Genomic DNA, 22,714 nt, shown 5'->3' with positions numbered 1-22,714 from the left:
GCCATTTTATAATGAAATATATGGACACAAGAAGCATTTTAAACATCATGTATAATGATACTATTCATCATAAAATGTATACAGAGTAGGCCTAATTAGGAAAAGTTGTTTACTATAGTAGTTGAGTATGATTTAATTATTGATTTGTGTCAATAGTAAACGAAAATGCACTTGTATTTATCTGCAAAAGGTTCACATACAGGAGCTTTCATCATAGTTTTAATGTATAACTAGTAGTCTATTTTGAAGATATACATGTGCATAAACAACGACTAAAGCTGCCAGAAGTTTTTGCCCAAATTTCAAAGACATTTAAATGATTAAAGCTAGAGGCATATCTTAACATTAATGTTACTTTAATCATGTAAACTACCTACATACAGCATGTTATTATGCATATGTGTTTGGGACAGAGGGGAACCAGGTCGCATTTACAGCAGATATATGCAGCCCATAATAAATAAAGGCACGAGACGTACTGGGGTCGGAGAAGAACACCGGAAAATGTGACCGTCTGTTGCAATACACGCGCCACGGTTCAGCTGCGCGAGAGAACACTGGCAGCAGGGTTGCCAGGTTTTGTCAACAAAACCCACCCATTCGTTACTCAAAACTAGCCCAAAACAAGCCCAATCGCGTTTCGGGGAGGTTCTCCGGTAAACATCGCGTTCGGGGGGTTAAATATGTGGGGTTTTTTTGCAGGGCTGCCTGCTAAAATTCTCATTCCCGGGGATAAATATCACATAATTGGGATCGTTTCAACCCGCGGACATGAGACAACAGTGTAGCAACAGTGTAGAAGTAGCCCAATTCCGCTGAAAAAACGCGGTCTTGGCAACACTGACTGGCAGTGTGAAAGCTCTCGCTCTCCACGCGCACAGCTTCTGCTCTGCCACCGCCCGCAGTGTGAAACCGGCGTTACAGAGCGAACAAAGCACAGTTTTACTCGACTTCTGTTTAAAGTACTCCCACGCTTTTGAATGTCGCGGTCTGGCTTTATATGATAAATGATAATTTTCACTATGCCCGGGAGCAGAAGCTGCCATTATTCTAGATCTTCTGTTCTATTCTAGAACGTAAATAATGTGCCGTCGACGCATTTCACACACGTCAACGTATTTTCGTAGTCGACGTCATCGACGCGTCGTTGCAGCCCTAGTATGTATGTATATGTATCTATGTATTTGAATGTATATGTTTGTATGCATGTATGTGTATGTATGTATATGTATGTGTATGTATGTATATGTATGTATATGTATGTATATGTATGTATATGTATATATATATGTATGTATATGTATATGTATGTGTATGTGTATGTATATGTATAAATATATATGTATGTATCTATGTATGTATGAATGTATATGTATGTGTGTGTGTGTGTGTGTGTGTGTGTGTGTGTGTGTGTGTGTGTGTGTGTGTGTGTGTGTGTGTGTGTGTGTGTGTGTGTGTGTGTGTGTGTGTGTGTGTGTGTGTGTGTGTGTGTGTGTGTGTGTGTGTGTGTATGTATGTATCAGAGCATATGAGCGGAGTGGAGCGGTGAGAATCTCCGCTCATCGCTCACGGAACTGTTCACCCCTCCGCTCCCCCGCTCAAAGCTACATCAGGCCGCTCCGCACATTATCGCTCAGCGCTCAACGCAGTTTGCTTCGCGCTCCACTCAAATCGCCCCCCCCCGCTCGCTCCAAAAAAGGAAAAAAAATCTACATGTATATCACTTTTAGCTTAGACCACAGCCTTACCTCCTAAAGAACTGAGCAATAACAACATTTTTCAAATAGAAATGTTTTATTTCAAATTACAAATTAGGCTAGTCACAAAAAGTCCTGTAAAATTAAACGAATAAATGGGCCTAATAATATAAATAAAAATGATATAAACAAAAATGTACATAAAAGTTTTAAAAGTAAATTAACTACTAGGCCAGAATTTTGATTAGTGAACTTCTGCGCAACGCGCATGATTACATTTTTAATTGGCTTATATCCATCCATTGTACACACAAACTGCTGTAAAATTTAATGAATAAATGGGCCTAATAATATAAATAAAATGTAGGCTATACAAACAAAAATATACAAAATCCACAAACGTTTTAAAAGTAAATTAACTATTAGGCCAACATTCTTGTAACTGATTTTTGCGAAACGCGCAGGATTAATTTAAATTTAAATTGGCTTATATCAATTGTACAAAAAAAATGCTGTAAAATTAAACGAATGAATGGGCCTAATTATATAAATAAACATATACAGACTATAGGCCTAGATCAAAGTTTTAAAATTAACTATTAGGCCAAAATTCTTAACTGAACTTTTGCGCAGTGCAAAAAAATATATAATTGCTTTCCATGATTGCATAACGAATTAACGATTCATTACCACCTGTCAGCATGTTTTAATAATTTGTTTCCTCATTTTAATTAGATCGTGGCCATATTGTAATAATCCGTTCCCTATAGTTTTAATAAAATTGGAGAACGAATTAGTTCAACGTGGCCACGATTTACTTAACCAGGGAGAACGAATTAAGAAGTTATGGGAACGAATTTAATTCGTGGCTACGATTTAGAAATGAGAAAACGAATTCTTAATTCATGGGAACAAAATATTAATTTCTGGCCAATGGCCATGGTATATTTTTGTCTGCATGTAATAAGAGCAGGGCTCCGTATACACGATAGACCTAACGTGCCTTACCTATTTATCTATTAATTTATTATCGAATGATATATAGCTCACCTTTTGCTGCACTGCCATGTTTACGTAGCACATCCTCGTGCTTTCTGGCAATGTGTCGCTTTAGATTCCAATATCTTCGCTAACTCACAATCTCTCCACACTCCCTTTCAATTTCTTCTCCCTGCTCGTTCTTAACTTTGTGCATTTATGTATAAGGCTCGCAACTTCATTAAAACAATATTTGAACTCCATAACCTATTGCTCCACTATTGCTTAGCTATTTCACAGATTCTAGATCTAGCAAATCGCCAAAGGGCATTCTGGGTTGAGCGAGTTGAGCGGAATCTTCAGAAAGGTGCTCACCGCTCTGGAGGAAATATTACCGCTACGCTCCCCGAGCGAGAGAGAGCGAGAGAGATGGCACGACAAGGCATCGTTCATTTACAGAGCGCAAGCTCCTGGAGGGTAGGGATATGACGGTGGGGAAATTTTCCCACCGGTTAATTGATGTGTGACAACACCGGTAATACCGGTATCACCGGCGGAGGCTTTTAAATCACTAATTCTATCTAACCGAAAGTAACATGCACACGACCGCTCTGAACTGAAAACGCGCCAGTGCGCACACACCGTGACTGACCGCTCGTCTGTAAATGCGCGCTCTGTGAGGCCATGGGTGCGTCTCAATCAGTTCCCTAGTTCAGTAGTCAGGGCACTGATCAAGCATTGATCAGTCTATGATTGAGATGCACGCCATGAATGCACACTGTTAGTTCGTCCGTAAAGCCTCGTTTATACTCGACGCGCCCGCACGAGCGCGAGGGTGCGCGCGGCAAAAATAAATCCACGCAGCAGCGTAGCGCGGAGGCTCGCACTGCGGAGCCAGGCGAAAGTAAACAATGCGCGCTCTGTGCGGCCGTGCACATTTTACTTTCGGTTTTTAATCAGCGCCAATTCGGCTGCGGGTTGCTTGAATTGTGGGTTCATTAGCCTATTATTTTTAACGAAAAACACAACAACTAAACAAATGACAAACTCCCTTAAATAGGCGCTTTTACGTTTCGCTTTGAAGCCAAATCTTCCGCGATCATCTCAGTCAGCTCCTCACTCTTAAATCTGATGAATGACTCCTGCCGCTGCCGAGACACACGGTCGGATCCCTACTGGAGGGTGTGTACGTCTGAACAAGCGAATTTAGGTATAATGGTGCAGAGCCAGTGGTTGCTTTGTAGGCGAGCACCAGTGCCTTGAATTTGATGCGAGCGGCTATTGGTAGCCAGTGCAGACTGATGAAGAGAGGCGTGACGTGCGCTCTCTTCGGCTCGTTAAAGACCACCCTCGCCGCTGCGTTCTGGATCAGTTGCAAGGGTTTGATAGTGCATGCTGGAAGGCCCGCTCGAAGAGCATTACAGTAGTCCAGTCTGGAGAGAACAAGAGCTTGGACCAGGAGTTGTGTGGCCTGCTCTGATAGGAAGGGTCTAATCTTCCTAATGTTGTATAGCGCAAATCTGCAGGACCGGGTTGTTGCAGTAATGTGGTCAGTGAATTTTAGCTGATCATCAATCACAACTCCAAGGTTCCTGGCTGTCCTGGACGGAGTTATGGTTGATGATCCTACCTGAATGGAGAGATTGTGGTGAAGTGCTGGGTTGGCTGAGACCACAAGCAGTTCTGTCTTTACAAGGTTGAGTTGCAGGTGATGTTCCTTCATCCAGGCAGAAATGTCTGTTAGGCAGGCAGCGATACGAACACCAACCGTGGGATCATCTGGTTGAAATGAGAAGTAGAGTTGAGTGTCGTCGGCATAGCAGTGATAGGAAAAGCCATGTTTCTGAATGACAGATCCTAGTGATGACATGTAGATGGAGAAGAGAAGTGGTCCAAGCACCTAGCTACTGGAGTTCCCCAGGGCTCAATGATGTGACTTAGACACTTCACCTCACCATGACACCCTGAAGGACCTACCTGAGAGATAAGACATGAACCACTGGAGAGCAGTAGTATATAAGGGTGCCTTGCAAACACATTCACCTTATCGTCTGAAGGGACTGTTTGGCAGGCAGGACCCTCAGCATGGCAAAGAGACGCAGTGTCTCGTTCCCTGTTCTCAGGGAACATAGGTTACATATGTAACCTGAGAGTGTTCCCTTTCAAAGGGAACTCGCACTGCTTTGAAAGATGCTTTAGGAACGATATACCCACGCCGCCATGCTGAGGGGAGTGCATGCCCACTGGCAGTGACAACTATCAGAACAAGCAAGTTCAACTGAAATGTCAGAACCACTCTCCCACAGGTCACACTGGGCTGTCAGTGACAGCATTCCCTACGGTCAGAGCCCAAGCTATAAGCCTTAAGAGGAAGCTTAATGCATTTGCATATTCACTAGAATGCCACCAGGGAGACATGCCAAATGTGCACTGTTGGTGGGCCTCCAGGAACGTGGTTGGGAACCACTGCTGGAGAGCAATACTCAGCGTAGCGCTTAACAACCCTTGCTAGCGAGAAAAGTCTAACTGCTCGATTCAAGGATCTACAAAGCACTTATGTTCAAAGTGCTAAGAAGGCCGGACAGGCCTACGGACTGATCTAACTGGGAGGCCTCACGAGAGGCCTATGACCGGCTGATCAGACGGCTGCGTGCTCACAAGCGATCCTCAGTGAGGGGAGCACCGAACCTGACCTGGTAGGTACATAGGTACAACAGATACTTGTGCAGGGAACCGGTAGCAAAAAGTGCCCAATCTCAGGAACTCGCCTTCAAGGAGGCCTGGTGAGGCTTACTACCTGATAGCAAGCTTTCAGGGAGGCCTGGTGAGGCCTAATACCTGATAGCTAGTCTGCTATCTGCCCGAGCATCCAGACTCAGGAACTCGCCTTCAAGAGGCCTGGTGAGACTTACTACCTGATAGCCAGTCAGGCTAGCTGTCCAGATGCCACACATCAGAACTCGCCTTCAGGGAGGCCTGGTGAGGCCTACTACCTGTTAGCAAATCATGCTAGCTATCAGAGTATCCAAAGTCTGGAACTCGCCCTCAGGGAGGCCTAGTGAGGCCTTCTACCTAATAGCAAGCATTCAGGGAGGCCTGGTGAGGCCTTACTACTTGATAGCAATTCATGCCAGCTGCCAGAGCATCCATACTCGGGAACTCGCCTTCAGGGAGGCCTAGTGAGGCCTACTACCTGATAGCAAGCCTTCAGGGAAGCCTGCCACCTGCCAGCAATACATTGATAACTGTCAAGTGACTGAGTTCACCCTCAGGGAGGCCTGGAGAGGCCTACTACCTGATTGCCAGTCAGGCTAGCCGTCCAGATGCCATACATCGGAACTCGCCTTCAGGGAGGCCTGGTGAGGCCTACTACCGATAGCAAGTCATGCTAGCTACTAGTGATGCACCGATCATGATTTTACATGGCCGATTCAAATAGCAATTTTTTTTCAAGAAAACTGGCCGATTCCGATACCGATTTCCGATTTTTTAATTACCCAATAAAAGAATGAAAGCATACATGAACAAGATGTTTATTTGGTATTTAACAGGCTTAATTGGTGTAGCAATTATGGACGCAGACATATAGATGAGTTAATCTTCCAATGATTCGATCAAATTAACATCCTTTTCAACAAAGCACAATTCAGCTCCAGGAAATCGATCATCATCACGAGGGAGATGGGGGCTTGATTCTGCCCCTGAGCTACTAGTTCTGACTTCCTATGGACTCGCCACCAAACTCAGTTAAAAGAGGACAAAGGGCTCGTGGTTGTCACAAGACAAAGAAACAACCAGATCTCTGTCTTTGCATGACCAGCAAATGAACTCCACGTGACAGCTAAAACTCCAAGTAAGCTCACAGAAACTGTTAGCTTATGGAGTACATCAAATAACTGATTATTGGACTTTCATTCAAATAGCCTTCGACATAACTTGTTAGTGTGTTTACAACTAATACACGTTAGTTAGACTATTAGGCATGTATATTACTCACAATTCATGCAATTATGAAACTATTGAATGAGTGGATGAAAAAGCATTGTGTTTGATACCGGTGTGTTCGTATGGGTATAATCCAACAGATGAGCTGAATGAAATCTTTATAGAATTGATCATGTCCTTATAGTAAGAAATTAGGTCTAAATTTACTCTCTGCTTAAGAGCAGGAAACTAAATTCTATAGATAACCCAATTTTGTGGGAGGGGTGGAGACACAGTCACCCCTGAAGCCTAATTGGCCAGAACCCATCCAGGGGATGGGCAAATGTTTGAGTTTAGTCTCAGAACACGAACGAAAAGTACAGTTCTGTGTACGGTTCTGTCTACAGTTCTGTACAATTTAGACCAGAAGCAGTGCAGAGTTCAGCTCAAGTTCGGTTCCAGTTCGGTCCGAGCTGGTTCGCGGCCTGTTCGCAGTTCAGAGATGATCTAAGTCCTAGCAGTTTGACCAGAGTGAGTTCTGAACGGAGCTCCCAGGAGACGGTCTGACGATCGTGACAGACCAATACAGAGAAAATGGGTTAACAACGATTTCATTCAGGCCATCTGCTTTTCTCTCACTTTCCTTTCTTTTACTTAAAGTTTATTTTATTTCCGTTAAGTCTCGGGTTCTGTTAAGTTTCGCCGCAAAAGTCTCTCAACAACGAGTTTCTAACAGCGCGCTCCAACTTCAAACAACGCCCACAGGACTTCCATCCAGCCGCCAACACCCCACGTGGTTGGCTTCCCCAGACGTCGACCAGACCTTCAGCGAATCAAAGATCCGGGAAAATCCCTGTACAGCCAGGAAAAGGGAATCCCCCCTTGTCAGACGACACGCGAAACACAAACGCAAGTAACGCCTTTTTGATTCCAAGCTGAACTGGTGCATTAGATCAAATGTAATTACCCTGCCTAAGAAACGATAGGAGGTTAAATTACTGATCAATGGTTTCTTCAGGTCATGTTTCATAAATGCATAGATTGCTTAGGATTTCATAATTTCTCTCTCTTAGAACTTCTTTCCTCACCTTCTTCCTTTCTGCAACGTGTGAATGTGCGAGTGTGTGTGTTTATGTTAGATATTAGTTTGATGTGTTAGATTAATCAATAAAGTTCTGTTTGTATTCAAAGATAACTGTTCTTGTGTTATGTGCTTATCAATTTAATGTCTTGAACTGCCGATCTAAGTTACCTGGCTGTTAAATGGTGTTTCACTATTGTTCGGATATTAATATCCGCTGCAGAGTTGATATTTACGGCCCGTTCAAATGAACGCTAGAAGAGTCATTTGCTCGGCTGTAAAATAGACTCTCAAAATTCCCTATGAATTCATTAAATTCATTCATTTGAGCTAAATATACATGTTTCCCTTTAACAGAGCCCCCTTTAAGCCCTTACATATCGGCGGACGAATAAGTTAAGGTGTAAACATTAATTCTGAATTATTTATAATATATAGTGTCATTCGAGTCTTTCATTTTAATTCAGTTCCCCGTTGAGTTATTATTTTATCTGACTCATAGTCGCTACATTGGCTTTTGGCTAATGAAAACAAGTCCGCAATCTGAAATCAATGGGAAATTGAATTGGAAATTAAAAGGCTGAAAGCTGAAATTAAAACGCAACAACTGCATATTCTGCAATCCAAACAAAGATGTTACTTAAATCAGCATTTGTTTTTAAATTCAGTGTAAAAAAAAAAAGTCTTTACCAGTGAAATTAAATGAAACCAAAGTATATAATTGTTCCAAATAATGTTTAGTGCAACGAAAAAAACTAAGATGCTACAGCAGGTGCTTTTTAAATCAAATTAAGTCAATGTAATTTTAAGGTACAATAAAAATTATCATCCTATAGGCAACAGAACTGATAGTATTTCATTTCAAAAGTGCATGCATGTTCTTCTTTAGGCTACAAAAAGAAGTATTTCGGCTTTGTCACAAGTTAGTCTGTTTCGTTCTCATCCAATCCAACACGTGAGAAGCTGAGCTGAACAAACGCTCACTATCTACGCTTGTGCGGGGCGCGGAGAGGTAAGCTTGCGCAACTTCAGCTCGCACAGGAAAGCGGCTATTCATTCCCTTCAGCGTATCTCGTCTCTTCCCTCAGTTCTCCAGTTTTTTGTAACACACAAGTGACATGTTCGCGAATGATTGCAATATAGGCGTATGTGCACGCGGGCGCACTTCCGGAAAAATCAGCAGAAAAATACAAAGAAAAACGATTTTGGCCGGTCAACCGGTGCATCCCTACTAGCTACTAGAGTATCCACACTCAGGAACTCGCCTTCAGGGCAGCCTGGTGAGGCCTACTACCTGATAGCAAGTTACAACTGGCTGCTATGAACCTAGACTTTCTGGGGCTAAGTCTCAGGATGAGTATTAAGTATTAATTGATTTAAAAAAAACTCTTACATGCCGCAATGTTTTGAGTGGTATTGTATATTAGTGAGCTATTGAATTTGACATTGATTACTTAAAATAAAAAAAATATTTCTCAAATACAAACATGTAGAATATATTTTTAGGGGATATCAAAACCAAAATATGTATTACACCAGTGTTAATTTCGTTGACGAATAATGTGTGTCAATTTTCGTCAACAACCTTTTTTCACTGACGAAAACGAGACGATAACTAAATAAAAACTAGTGTTGGATGAAACAAACTATGACAAAAATCAACTGTCATTTTCGTCAACAAATAAAAACGAGACGAAAATGTTAGGGAGGGTCGATTAGGGAAGAGATCCAGACAGAACTGATGTCCTGTGTAACAGATGCGCACATTTGATTTGAACGTGCTGATCTAACTGCTGGAAAACACGGTGCTGTTGCGCTCTACAGGCTCGCGCATCCCCAATACAGCGCTCCAGAGCGGCTCACAATCAATGAATAGCGCACATTTATGCCAGGCAATTGTTTATGAACTAATGCTGATGAGTAATGACAATGTTTACCTTACCATGTTTATATAGTAATATGTTTTATACGGTTGTAACAATGCATATTTTATCTTAACTCCTGCAACTGCAATAGTAAGCCGCATTTCAAAATAAGAGTCCCGGTGTATTTCGAGCTTGTTATAATTAAAAGTCACGCATTATATATTCATTTTTTGTTACACAATAAACTGTATTTAATTTCATTCCCATTTAATTCATAGTCAGGAGGAAAGACCAGTATTTGGCACATTTTCAATATAGTGCCAAATAATAAAGTATCAGGGTTATAATAATTCACTAAAACCATTAAAAAAACTTCATTACTTGAAATTAATAAAATGTTAACTGAAATAAAATAAAAAACACTTATTTGAAGCTTTAGCTTAACCTGATATGGCCTACTAACTAAAAAAGAAATACAAAGTTATAAAAACTATATAGAAAACAAACAAAAAAGTGAATTGAGCTTTCTTTCGTGTATTTTTAATGTCAAAAACAAAATGATGTCAAAATGTCAGTTCAAGTGACAGTCGGTTATGTAATGCTTAAATGCTTAATGTATTACAATTTAAATAAACTCATTAGGTTTTAGTCGACTAAAACTAAAAACAAATATGACTAAAACTAAATAGAATTTTAGTCAAAAGACTATGACTAAAACTAAATCAAAATTTGCTGTCAAAATTAACACTGTATTACACTAAAGAACATTTTGTACTATTAATATCTGCAGTAATTACATACCACTTTTGTGACTTCATGATCACTGCTGTGGTCATCCTCCTCAGAGTTATCACTTAGCCTGAAACAAAGTTGTTGTTGTTTTTCCATTAAAATCATTATATTCATTTTACAATCATTTATATTTTGTTTTTTTATTAATTACTAGAACTTACTCAGACTCCAGCATATATGGACTGATTGCTCTTCCTGTTTTTACATAACCCTCATTGAGTTTCTTTATGCATTTGAGAAACCCTCCAATTTCTGAGTTCTAAAAAAGAAATACAACAAATAATAGTAAACATGCATAATTTAATAACATGTCATGACAGTGTTAGAATTATAAAAACCAGTGACAGTTAAGTAAAAAAAAAAAAATTTATCAGACAATGTAATAAAAAAATAAACAAAAGACATAAGACATGAATACACAAATAACGCCACCTCTAAAATCTGGTGCTTCTTCAAGGGTAGGTGCCGCCGTCTGTGTGATTTCAACAAAAAAGGAAAAGTAGCTTTTTGAGGGGGAACATAATCAATCCTTTTTCCTCTGTTTGGGGACACTGCATGCTGACCTTCACTTCCCTCTTCATATTCAGAGTCTTCATTCTCTAGGAGTCTGCTGGTGACCCCCTCTCTATCATCACCAGTATCATCAGAGATAGACACTGGTCTCTTAGTTGATCTAGTATGTTGCCTTGCAGTTCGGACTGCTTTAGTCACAGACTGTGTTACAAACAGGCTTTCACCAGAGTCACTGTATAGGGGAAAGCAGAGAAGTGATGCAAGTGCATGAGAAAACATTTTCAAGTGAAACTTTTCAGTAAAATTAGATAATGTTTTTTTTGGCACTAAAACTTCATCTTAAAGCGTTATTAGATTAATTTATGAAGATTATTTGGGATGATAAACCACCAACTTAATTTGGGGCTGAAACTAGCAAATATTTTTTGCTGAGGTGGGCAAGTGATGTAATCGGTGTGCAGCTGAACACAGCGTAACATCGGTAACACCAACATCACCCCGCCTCCACTCACACCAGCTTAGAAATTCACTCCAACTCTAGTCAAGTTACTGTTGTAAACGCTGCACAATAGTATCACTTTTTACATGTGTCGGACACATAATGGTAATTAATATGATTAGCCTTTTGCTCTACTATGTTATCAAACAGCTAATAATGTGTAAATGTTACACCTCAGTTAATATCAATGTTAATCTCAGTCTGCCTTCTAAAAATCAGCATCCTGAAAAACACTTTGAACATTATAGAACATCAATGGAGAAAAGCATATAGTTCATCATAACATCTTATACTACGGGGCCGTTGAATGCTTGAATCTGATTGGTTGATGAACGTTCTGAGGTGTGCAATTATTTTCTGGGAGACGCACAGCGAACGTAGTTCCAGGCAGCTCTTGACCGCATTACAGTTCCATATAACTTCGCATAGTTAACTGTAATAACGGAAATTACAGGACTAAAAAACAACAATATGACAGACGATTTTCCTAAAGTAAATCTTAATATTTACAGTGAATATAAAACGTTCAACAACTGGGCGGCAGCAGCAGGGGCGCCGCTAGCAATTTTGGGCCCTATGAAAGAATTTGATGTTGGGCCCTCTACCACACCAACCTAGCTATCCAAAATCTTTGTCTGAAATTTAATAATACTGACCAATTAAGCTCCGCTCGCTCAACCCAGAATGCCCCAATTGGCTGATGAAACATTGATTAAAATTAAGATACAATTTATACAAAACAAAACTTAATGAAGTGGTCACAATCATGTCTGATCAACTCCATTCATCTTATGATGTGTCCTATCTCATGCTGTTCACTTTTCATAATCGACATAGATTGACAGATTGACAACATAGCATAGGCGTAATTCTATGGGGGGACAGGGGGACACGTCCCCCCCAATATTCAAAGAAGGACAATTTGTCCCCCCCACTATTTGATCATACTGTATGATTATGCGGGCAATATCGATGTGATTGCAAATACGTCTTTCTTTCCAGCTCTGAAAATATAAAATCCCGGCAGATCCATTTCCCAAATCCATTCGACTGGCCTTACACTATACACTAACAAAACCTATTTCTCCTGAAATCCATGTCATGTTTTCCCTATACCTTTAGTAGCTTGTGCGCCGTCAGTGAGTTAGGAAAAACAAACAGAAGAAGAGTTAGGAGCGCGAAATCTGACAGACATTTGGCACATATCTATGAATGGTAAATATCCTGTATTTGGCTGACATAATCCCTTAGATAACGACCAGGTGAATTTCACTAGAATTTTGAATTGTAGAATTTGTGAATTTCGACTGTCATACTATACAGCTTGAATGAATGGGAGGGACTATTGACAAGCTAGCCGACAGCTAGCTAACGTTACTGTAGGCCAGGGCTCGACATTAACGCTTGTCCGGGACAAGTGGATTTTTTGAAGGGGCAAGTGAAAGAGAATTTTACTTGCCCGACGGACAAGTAGCCTGATAAAACGTCATTAACAAAAATAACTAGGGAATCACCCAAATGCAAGAATGATTCTGCATTCATTACTGTAAGTGGCGATTGACAGTGAATGATAATAATGTATAATGAACTGACGGTAACTAATGTTGCGTTGTTGACGCTCGCGCAGCCTCTCGAGGAGAGGACAAAACAAATGTGCGCCGCTCACATGGAGAAACTCAGTTAACACACTACCGTACAAATGTAGAAATGTGGAGTTTATTTATATTTATAACATGATACAGTTGCAATGTCACATTACCAAGAGTGCTGTTTTCCTGAATAACATCACGACTGAAAATGACACTGATTTCATATGACAGTTCCATAAACAATTATTAACATTAAGTCACTTACATTTTGATGCAATATTGAGTGTTTTTTTTTCTATTTCAGCAGCAAAAATAGTTCCAAAAGATCACAGCAGAACGCATGTCACAGCAACAGCGTGTGTTAGTGAATGATTCAGCGTTTTGAATGAATCGATAGAATCAAAGATTCAATGAACTATTCGTAAACGACCGCCTCATTCTTGAATGAATCAGTGTTTGAACGAATCGACTCAATGACTCGCTCATTCAGACGGTCACATGCTGCCACCTACAGGTGGTTTAGTTTCATCTTTCCAACATTTCTTATTTGTATATTCAAAAAATATTTAAAACAAATCTCATAACATTATTTAATGCAGTTGTAATTTTTCAGTGTAAATTATTTAATTTGACTGGTAACAGCCAGTGTCGTCTTCTAATTTAATTTATTGATCCAATTTAAGAATATAAAAGGATATCTGAATCATAGCCTATATTTAATAAGATTAGGGGAAAATGCCCTTTATAAAAGGTAAAAATATCACAAATATGCATATGTCAAAGCTGTTTGAACACTGGTGAGAATATTGCTTCAGAATACATTTTATTTACAACACGCACAAAAAACAAAAAATCATTTGAACTATCATTGCTCAAGACTTGATATTAGATTATTGTTATCCTGTAACAGTAATTTAATCAAAATGTTTATAGCCACTATATGTTTATAGAATAATATAAGAGAGATCACTGGCCGCTTTGTTGTCAATTCAGGCTTGTAATTGATGCCGATGCTGTAATCATTACAGGGTGAGTATACGTTGGTTTGACGATCAGGGGCCCGTTCTTCGTACCTCGCTGAATACATCTAAGATGATTTGACAGATCCCAGATCTTTTAATCGTGATAACTGATCTCTGGCTAATTTGGTTCTTCAAACGAATTTGCGGATTGGATTAAAATATCTGGATTAAATGATCTAAGATTACTGAGCGTTCTTTTTTCCCCTGAAGAGGGCAGATGCATCGATACTCGAAACCACGATCAGCATTGCAGCGATTGGCTGGCGTCAAGACAGCAACGTAATGACATCATATAATTAAAAAGCCACCTGGCAAAAAACTTGACAAATTACACACAAAACCCCCACGAATTTCTGAACCTTTATAAGGAAACAGCCAAACGACCAAACCAACATAAAAGTTATAATAGATAAATGATAAATGTTTTTTTTTTTTTTTTTTAAACATGATTACCAATTATTTATATTCACGATTTTATACAGCATTTGTACAGCCTTTACATTTTTATTTCAATGTTGTAATTTAATTTTTAATTTAATTTGAAGCAGATTTGTAACGTGACAGTATTTAAATTTCTTATGGGTCAAGATCAAATTATCCTCTCTTGCGCTGCATCAAGCCACTCCCATAATGTCCGTGATCACTTAATGCACGGCTCAGAGTAACTGTACAACATGTGTGTAAACCAATAAAAACAAAATTATATAAAGTAATTATTCCATCACAAATAAATCTCTCAATCAAGTGGCTGTGTCTATAGTATTATACACAACATTATACATTCTCATATACATATACAATTTTTATATTATTATTTAAAATTATTATTATTGCCCCTGGTTCAGTAATGCACTCTTGTAATAAAGTAGCAGTGGCTGGGACAGATTTTAAGTATCACCTCAAGATGCAATCTAATCCTGTTTACATGAAATAAGCCTGCTCCCGAGTAGGTTTAAGCTTACGGACCTGTTACTATGACAGCAAGTCCAGGATGAGCTTCGAAGAACCAAACAATCCAAGATCATGCCAAATCGTCAACAATCAAATCCAGCTAACTGAGTTAGCGAGGTACGAAGAACGGGCCCCAGATGTAAGAAAATTCCTTGTTGTGTTACACAATTACAAACATTCAAACTCTGACTTTTATTTTATTTTGATTAAAAAAATGTGTGCATGCGCCACCACAAAAAGTCCCACAGCTGTCCCCCCCAATGTGTGATTGACAATTTCGCCCTTGCAACATAGACATAAAAAACAACATTATAATATTTAAACATAAACATAAAAATAAATACCTTAATGGCTGCAACAATTTTAGCACAGAGAAATTTCATGTCGGAGTGGGATATGATGGAACGTAGTTTTTACCGGTGAGCGTGAGCAGTTCATGAGTGAAGCGTTTTGCTGGATTTTGCCGGAAATGCGCCATCTTTTTTTTGTATTTGTAACTCTTTGGTAGATTATACATTTATAATTAGGCATGTGCCGGTATCAAATTTTCATGTTGCGATTAATTGCTGAAGCTTTTATCACGGTATACGGTATTATCACGATATTGAAATAAGTTGCAAAAAAAGTGTTGTCATACAATAACAGGTTAAATCACTTTCTTATAACAAAAGAACCAAACATTTAAATACAATAAAGCAATACACAAAAATGTATAAAGTAATCAAATATTTAAAACAGATTAAAGTGCAAAAGAATTATAAAGAACAATAGGTATGCTGAAATGTACATTTAACTAAGATTAATACATGCTTTAGAAGTATTTTTCATTGTCACTAATGTTAAATACTGGAGCCTTGTAGAGTGTGTGATTGAACAACAGTCAGAACACATTCAAACAATATCTAGGGCATGTAATTTAGTCCAGATTAAAATATAAAATGCAAGTCTTTAAGTATTATGTATTAGGTTATGTGATTACTGGGGAAACGGCTGCATTTCTGCTGTTCCATCAGCGCCCTCTGCTGTCGAAGAATGAATGTGCACTTCAGCGTCTCCTCATTCCGCCATGTGCTCGGCTCATGCACGGTCTATTAACATCAGTGCGCGTTCCTCTTTGACGTGTTTTTCATTTTAAAGGTTGATGGGTAAAGTATTCTTAAAATTAATTCTAAAAATCTGAATAATTCGTAATAATTAATTATTCACGGTATTTTGAAGTGCCCACGATAACAATATTGTGCATGTTCATTATTGCGGTATATTGTATTACCGTTTACCGGCACATGCCTATTTATAATACATTACTACTAGTACTGTTACTACTAATAAAACCGATCCCTGGGGGCCCCAAAAGTGTTTGGGCCCTTAGAATCGTCCTAACTTCCCCCCCTTAGCTGCGCCCCTGGGCAGCAGTATTAGACAGTCCAGATGAAAAACAACAAAGGCAAGCTTTTCTGTCTCATTACTGAAATCACACATGCTCGCACACGCACTACAGTTTGCACAAAAAGCTGTCAGCGCTGCCCTGACGATTTGATCAGTTCGCCTATATAGTGGAGCAACTTAAAGGCTACACGTGACATTTTTTCACTAGCGAGGTAATAACAGCGCTGTTTAGAGACGCACAGAGGTAGCCTAGTTCACACAAGCTCTCTCTCTCTCTCTCTCTCTCTCTCTCTCTCTCTCTCTCTCTTCCTACAATAGGAAATGCAGAATCACAAAATGACTTGCAAAGCAAATTACTTTATTCAAATTGAACAAAGTATTAGTAAACTTGCACTTCCTCATAGCTCAATCCCACCAGGATTAATATACACACACACTACCGGTCAAAAGTTTCAGAACGGTAAGATTTTTTAATGTTTTTACAGAAGTCTCTTCTGCTCACCAATGCTGCATTTATGTTATTAAAAATACAAACAATCTGTAATATTGTGACAGTTCTGTTGTGAACTGATTTCTAAGTGAATATATAGTAAAGTGTGATTTATTCCTGTGATCTAAGCTGAATTTATCATCATTACTCCAGTCTTCAGTGTTACATGATCCTTCACTAATCATTCTCATATGAGGATCTGATGATCAACAAACATTCATGATTATTTTCAGTGTTGAAAACAGCTGTGTAAAACTTTTTTTTTTGATTATTTGATGAATAGAAAGTTCTAAAGAACAGCATTTATCTGAAATAGAAAGTAAAAAAAAGGTTCTTGAAGGATTATGTGACTCTAAAGTCTGGAGTAATGATGCTGAAAATTCAGCTTTGAATCACAGAAATAAACTGCATATTCAAATATAAAAAAATAAAAAAAAATTCACAATAATAGTGTTTTTGCTGTATTTTGGATCAAATAAATGCAGCCTTGGTGAGCAGAAGAGACTTCTTTAAATACCATTCTCAAACTTTTGACCGGTAGAGTGTGAGTGTGAGTGTGAGTGTGTCTGCATGCATGCATGCGTATTATATATATATATATATATATATATATATATATATATAAAACAAATTTCGTGAGATCAAAATTACTGATTTTCTGGTGGCGGTCATTTTCAGAAATGTGCATGTTTTTTTTCATAATTAGGATGCCACATTTACCATATTATTATGTCAGTTGCACAATAGTCACACATGGCAATAAAACAAACAAAATGCATGAATCTTGTTTGACAATAGGACAAATAAGTACAACTTAAAGGGGTGGTAAAACACATTGTTTTGAAGGCTTGATTGTGTTTGTGGGGTGCACTGTAACATGTGTTAATGCTTCGTTTTTTAAAAAAAAATCATTATTTTTCATATATTTGACATTTATTCTACACTGCTCTGTCCCTCCTTGTAAAACGGTCTGATGCTTTCCGGGTTGTATGAAGCCAGTCCCTCAAAAATACGCAATGGGCTGAGATTGGTTAGCTGGCCCAGTGTGTTGTGATTCGCTAACCGCAGTGTATGTTTGTCGGAAACATCACGCCCCTTACCTTACCGGTAGACTGTGGTCAGTATTAGAAACGATGGCGTCAATAAAACCATACCAATCTGAGCCCGAATCAGACCCAGAACATTTTAGTGAAGATGATCGAGCAGAACCTGTTCAGTCCTAATGAGTAAAGACTGCGGATCTATAGTGATCGCTACTGAATGGCACTGTTACTTTTGTATTTTTAGAACGATTATAGCCAAATATCTGTCGCAAGAACTATTAACCCAAAACACTAAACACTGGCTTTACTATAGTAGCCAAATCACACACAGAACCATGTTTAGCAAGCCTGTAGATACATAATACATAAAAGCTCTAATCAAAGAATAATTTACACTAATGCCAAGTTCGCTGTTGAGATTTTAACGTTAGTGTTTGTAACGATAGGTGTTCGTCGGATAACGTTAAGTATGAATAAGCATTTAACAGACTGGTTTGCAGAACAGCGCTGTCATCTGTTTACTTCCTTGCTACAACCTATTACAGGAAAACACATCGATGAAAAATAAATCAGACTTACAGGTTGTGGCCCGTAAACAGCTTCTGTTTGTAAATCCAGCTTTCAGGTCAAGCCGTTGTGCATATCCTGCATTGAACTCGCGAACATTGTGAAAGTTTTCCTCCGTGAAATGTGCTGCGGGAGGGAGCCCCGCGCGCGTCGTGCATTCACACACTGGCAGTGTTTGTCTTATGCAGCTGACGTTGTGCAAATCCGGTGTTGAACTCGCGAACATTGTGAAAGTTTTCCTCCGTGAAATGTGCTGCGGGAGGGAGCCCCGCGCGCGTCGTGCATTCACACACTGGCTGTCTTATGCTGCTGACGTTGTGCAAACCCGGTGTTGAACTCGCGAACATTGTGAAAGTTTTCCTCCGTGAAAAACTGCTGCGGGAGGGAGCCCCGCGCGCGTCATGCATTCCCATTCACACACTGGCAGTGTTTGTCTTATGCAGCTGACGTTGTGCAAATCCGGCATTGAAATCGCGAAGACGGTGGATGTTTTCCTTTGTTAGATGTGCTGCAGGGAGCCCTGCGCGCGCCTGATTCCCCGCTGTCTCAAACACACGTGCAACATGCTGTATGTTAAACGCTCTGCAACGCACCCCTGTCCCTATGAAGGCTGAACAGAGCAAGTACCCCAGACCTGCAATCCGGATGAAAATAACAGCGTTTCCTCTGCATCGCGGCAACAACACTCCAGCCTAACTATACCACAACAGCGCCGCGATACAAAATGGCCTCACCCCCCCTTATTTAATATTCTCGGAGGAGGGGTTTATGTAAATATTGAGCCTGTTGATGTCACCAACCCTGGAGGAATGTGTGTAGTCGCCTACTGGCCGTTTGCTGTAGTTCTTAGAAACTGATTTCTTTAAAAGCAAATATCTCCCTTTGCTTTAAACTTTGAACGTTGTAACTTTGCAGATGTTGTTTATGCTAAAGCAGCAACATTACACGCTAGCTTAAGTTAGAATAGTGAAATCGTGGTTTACCACCCCTTTAAATATACAGATACAAACTTTACATGCTTTACTTTAGGTAGGCTACTGTTTGTTTTTCCCTGTTGTTGTTGTTGTTTGATTAATATGAACTACACAGACAGGAGTGGGTATAGGCTAAGCTATATTGGGTTACTTTCACTTTAAGACCTACAGTAATGCGCCTAGAAATAGAACACATTCGGTTCACTCGCGTGAGCGCTGACAGGCGGCAAACGCGTGCACAGAATCCGCAGCCAGTCTGACATCTGTCTGTGTGGCAGTAGCGAATCAGTTCGGGGTTTACATCGCTTTTTTTAGTGCTATCAGGAATATCATACTCTTATTTGGTCATTATGCGAGATGGCAGGTAAGAAAGATTCGCCTTCGCTTTCAGGATCGCGTGAACTGGAAGAACTGAAGCTGAAGAATAAAATCAGTTTGATGTGTCTGTGGTACAATCCAAAAGCCTCGCGCCAATAACATGAAAGCTGATTGGCTGCAATATAAGATGCATGCTGGTCTCATTTGTAGTTGTAAAACAGCGAACTATAGTTGGACTAGCGAAAGAATGAACTACAACACACACACACACACACACACACACACACACTAAAGCGCTGCCGGAGAATTTCAATGAGCAAGAGCTAGCGTTACATGGACGTAGGAAAATTAAGACCCGTTTAAAATTATTTAAGACCTAGAACTCAATACTTCAGCGCTTTTAAGACTTTTTAAGGCCTAAAATTTTGATTTTGAAATTTAAAGACATTTAAGACTTTTTAAGATCCCGCGGGTACCCTGATCTAGTCTGTCTACATTTGTTGTTTCTACATTTTAATTTAATTGTAACTAATTACTTTTATTTAAAATTGATTCATTTTTTTTTTAAGTATAAGAAAAAATGAGAATCGTGTAAGAGAATCGTGATCTCAATTCCCATGGAGAAAAATCGTGATTCACATTTTAGCAAGAATCGTGCAGCCCTAGCACACAGCATTGTCACAATATGAACACATGCAAGTTTTATTTCAACATATTAATAATACCTGTTAATAACTTTTTTATTTGTTTAATTCGTTCAAAAATAATAGTGTACATGTTTGGTTAAAATCGATTCCCTATTTTCGTTTTCGAAACTTGTGTTGGTTGGCCCGATCGATTGTGCAATCAATTTTCGAATGTAAAGTGACAGCCCTAGTCCTCATGATGAAAATATGAGCAATGAATGAATGTTCCTGCACTGCAAACAATGCTTTTCTTACTATGTATGTTTGTCTAATGGCAGATAATTTAATTTGTTTTAAGTAAACTTTGCTTACTTTAGATTTAGATTAAATTTATTTCTTAAAATACGACCAAAATACTCAGTAAGAAAAGCATTTGTGGCGTTTAAATGAATGAATTAAGTATTTAAACACAGCTGGAGTTTTAAAAAGGGGGAGGAGACTGAAAGAAACTCTGGGTTTACCAAAGAAAACCTGCTCCTGACCAGGTTAGGTTCACAGAGTAAGTTACCCTGGTAACTGACTCTGAGTATAAAAGTTACCTCTCTTTTAGAAACGGGCTTGACTTACCCTGCTTTCCCGGGTTTGACATACCTCCCATTCTGAAACAGAAAACCCAGAGTTTCCCTTATTTCAGGGTTAACATACTCAAAGTTTTCACTTAACCTCCTTTCTGAAAGGGGTCCCAGGTCTTATGTGTACTGTTTATTCAATATATTTATATAAAGTATTTCCCACACATAGACTAATTTGTGGCGGTGCGCCACAGAATCAACACCGGCCGCCACATTGCGCATCGTAATTCATTAACTTTTTAACGCTATTTCAAACACATTCGTTCGTTCATTTCCTTTCCCTGCTCTCCCTCCATCTCTCTATCACTCATGCGTCTCTCTCTCTCTCTCTCTCTCTCTCTCTCTCTCTCTCTCTCTCTCTCTCTTTCTCTCAAAACCTGCTTTTGATATGAAACTTGAAAGTCTAAGCTTTTAAAATTGAATACAAAATTCAAACAATAAATAGCGTTTTGGCGCTAATGTGGTATAACAGTTAAAGCCAGAGGCGTGGAAAAACAAGGTGTTTCTCAATGTCAAGGATACTTCCTCTGCAGGACTGGTCCTTCCAAGTCACTTCCTTCCGAGGCTAGGCGAGGCTCCTCTTTAGCATTCGGAGAACATGTAAATGGAACAGGCTAGCAAGCATTGCGTCATTAAGTCAGTGAAAAGGTCCGTTAGCCATCAATAACGTAATTTGTATAATATCAATACGGTAGTAATTTGTACTGGCATTTAAACGTTAAACTTTACTTATATTTACTACGGTTATAACAAATGTTTGGTAACGTAAAAACTTACACTTGAAAGCATATTGCCCCGTTAACGCTCCGATTCTGCCATCGTCCGATATTTGTATTTTTTTAACAAGATAGCAAAGCTGCGCGCATAGGATTGTGGGTGATTTGAGAGCGCGAAGAGCGTGAAGTCTACTCGTATGCATCCTTTCCTGTATATGGCATATTTTTCGAACGAAGGACTCAGACCTTGGTTGAAATTCCGAGGATCATCGACATTGGAACAGTCCTTCAACGGACGTCGATGACGTAGCATCCTCGGAATTCTGGCTTCTGAGGATTCTTCCTTGACATTGAGAAACGCCTACAGAGTTGCGACATGCTCTCATCTCCCGGTGGTGCGTGCGGTCACGTGGTTCATGGAGCGCTCAATAGTTCCACACAAAGCAGAGCTGATACATTTGAATGGCTTAGCCTTAGCGGATCCTAAAGTCCAGGCTAATCCAAGCATTAGAATTGGATTCATAGTTGCTCTGTTTTTGAAGTCCATAAAAAGTGCATCTGCCCATCAAATAACATGCTCCACGCGGCTCGGGGTGTTAATAAAGACCTTCTGAAGCGAATCGATGCGCTTGTGTAAGAAAAATATCCATATTTAAAACTTTATCAAGTAAACTTTCGACCGACCGCTTTCGCGGTTCAATTTATGGAAAAATTGTTGAAAGTTCCCCTGCCGATCGAAAGACTAACGCAACCAGGTACGCTCGTCATGACGTCATGTACGCATCTTCAGTTTCCCTTTCAACATTCAACACTTTTCCATGGAAGGCAGTCGGTCGAAAGTTTAGTTGATAAAGTTTTAAATATGAATATTTTTCTTACACAAATGCGTCGATTCGCTTCAGAAGGCCTTTATTAACACCCAGGAGCCGCGTGGAGCATGTTATTTGACGGACAGATGCACTTTTTATGGACTTCAAAAACAGAGCAACTATGAATCAAATTCTAATGCTTGGATTAGCCTGGATTTATGTAATATAACTCAGATTTTATT

At 39.5% G+C, this 22,714-nt stretch overlaps 1 protein-coding gene across 2 annotated transcripts in view; it reads right to left on the bottom strand.

Annotated features, from left to right (window-relative positions):
- pho (phoenix) overlaps positions 1–22,714 on the bottom strand; it is a 70,314-nt gene that overhangs the window by 44,355 nt on the left and 3,245 nt on the right. Inside the window, exons 2-5 of one of the 2 annotated variants that reach the window (XM_079816089.1) lie at positions 20,943–20,974; positions 10,770–11,082; positions 10,499–10,596; positions 10,347–10,404 (exon numbers count right to left, since the gene is read on the bottom strand). In XM_079816089.1, coding sequence (XP_079672215.1) covers positions 10,347–10,404; positions 10,499–10,512 — 72 coding nt within the window. In that variant the 5' untranslated portion in view covers positions 10,513–10,596; positions 10,770–11,082; positions 20,943–20,974. The remainder of the gene's footprint in view (positions 1–10,346; positions 10,405–10,498; positions 10,597–10,769; positions 11,083–20,942; positions 20,975–22,714) is intronic. The other variant, XM_079816088.1, reaches the window with a different exon arrangement.

Source organism: Gobio gobio (assembly GCF_949357685.1).
Source record: "Gobio gobio genome assembly, chromosome: 4".
Classification (NCBI taxonomy): domain Eukaryota; kingdom Metazoa; phylum Chordata; class Actinopteri; order Cypriniformes; family Gobionidae; genus Gobio; species Gobio gobio.
This window is presented reverse-complemented; position numbering and strand designations above follow the sequence as displayed.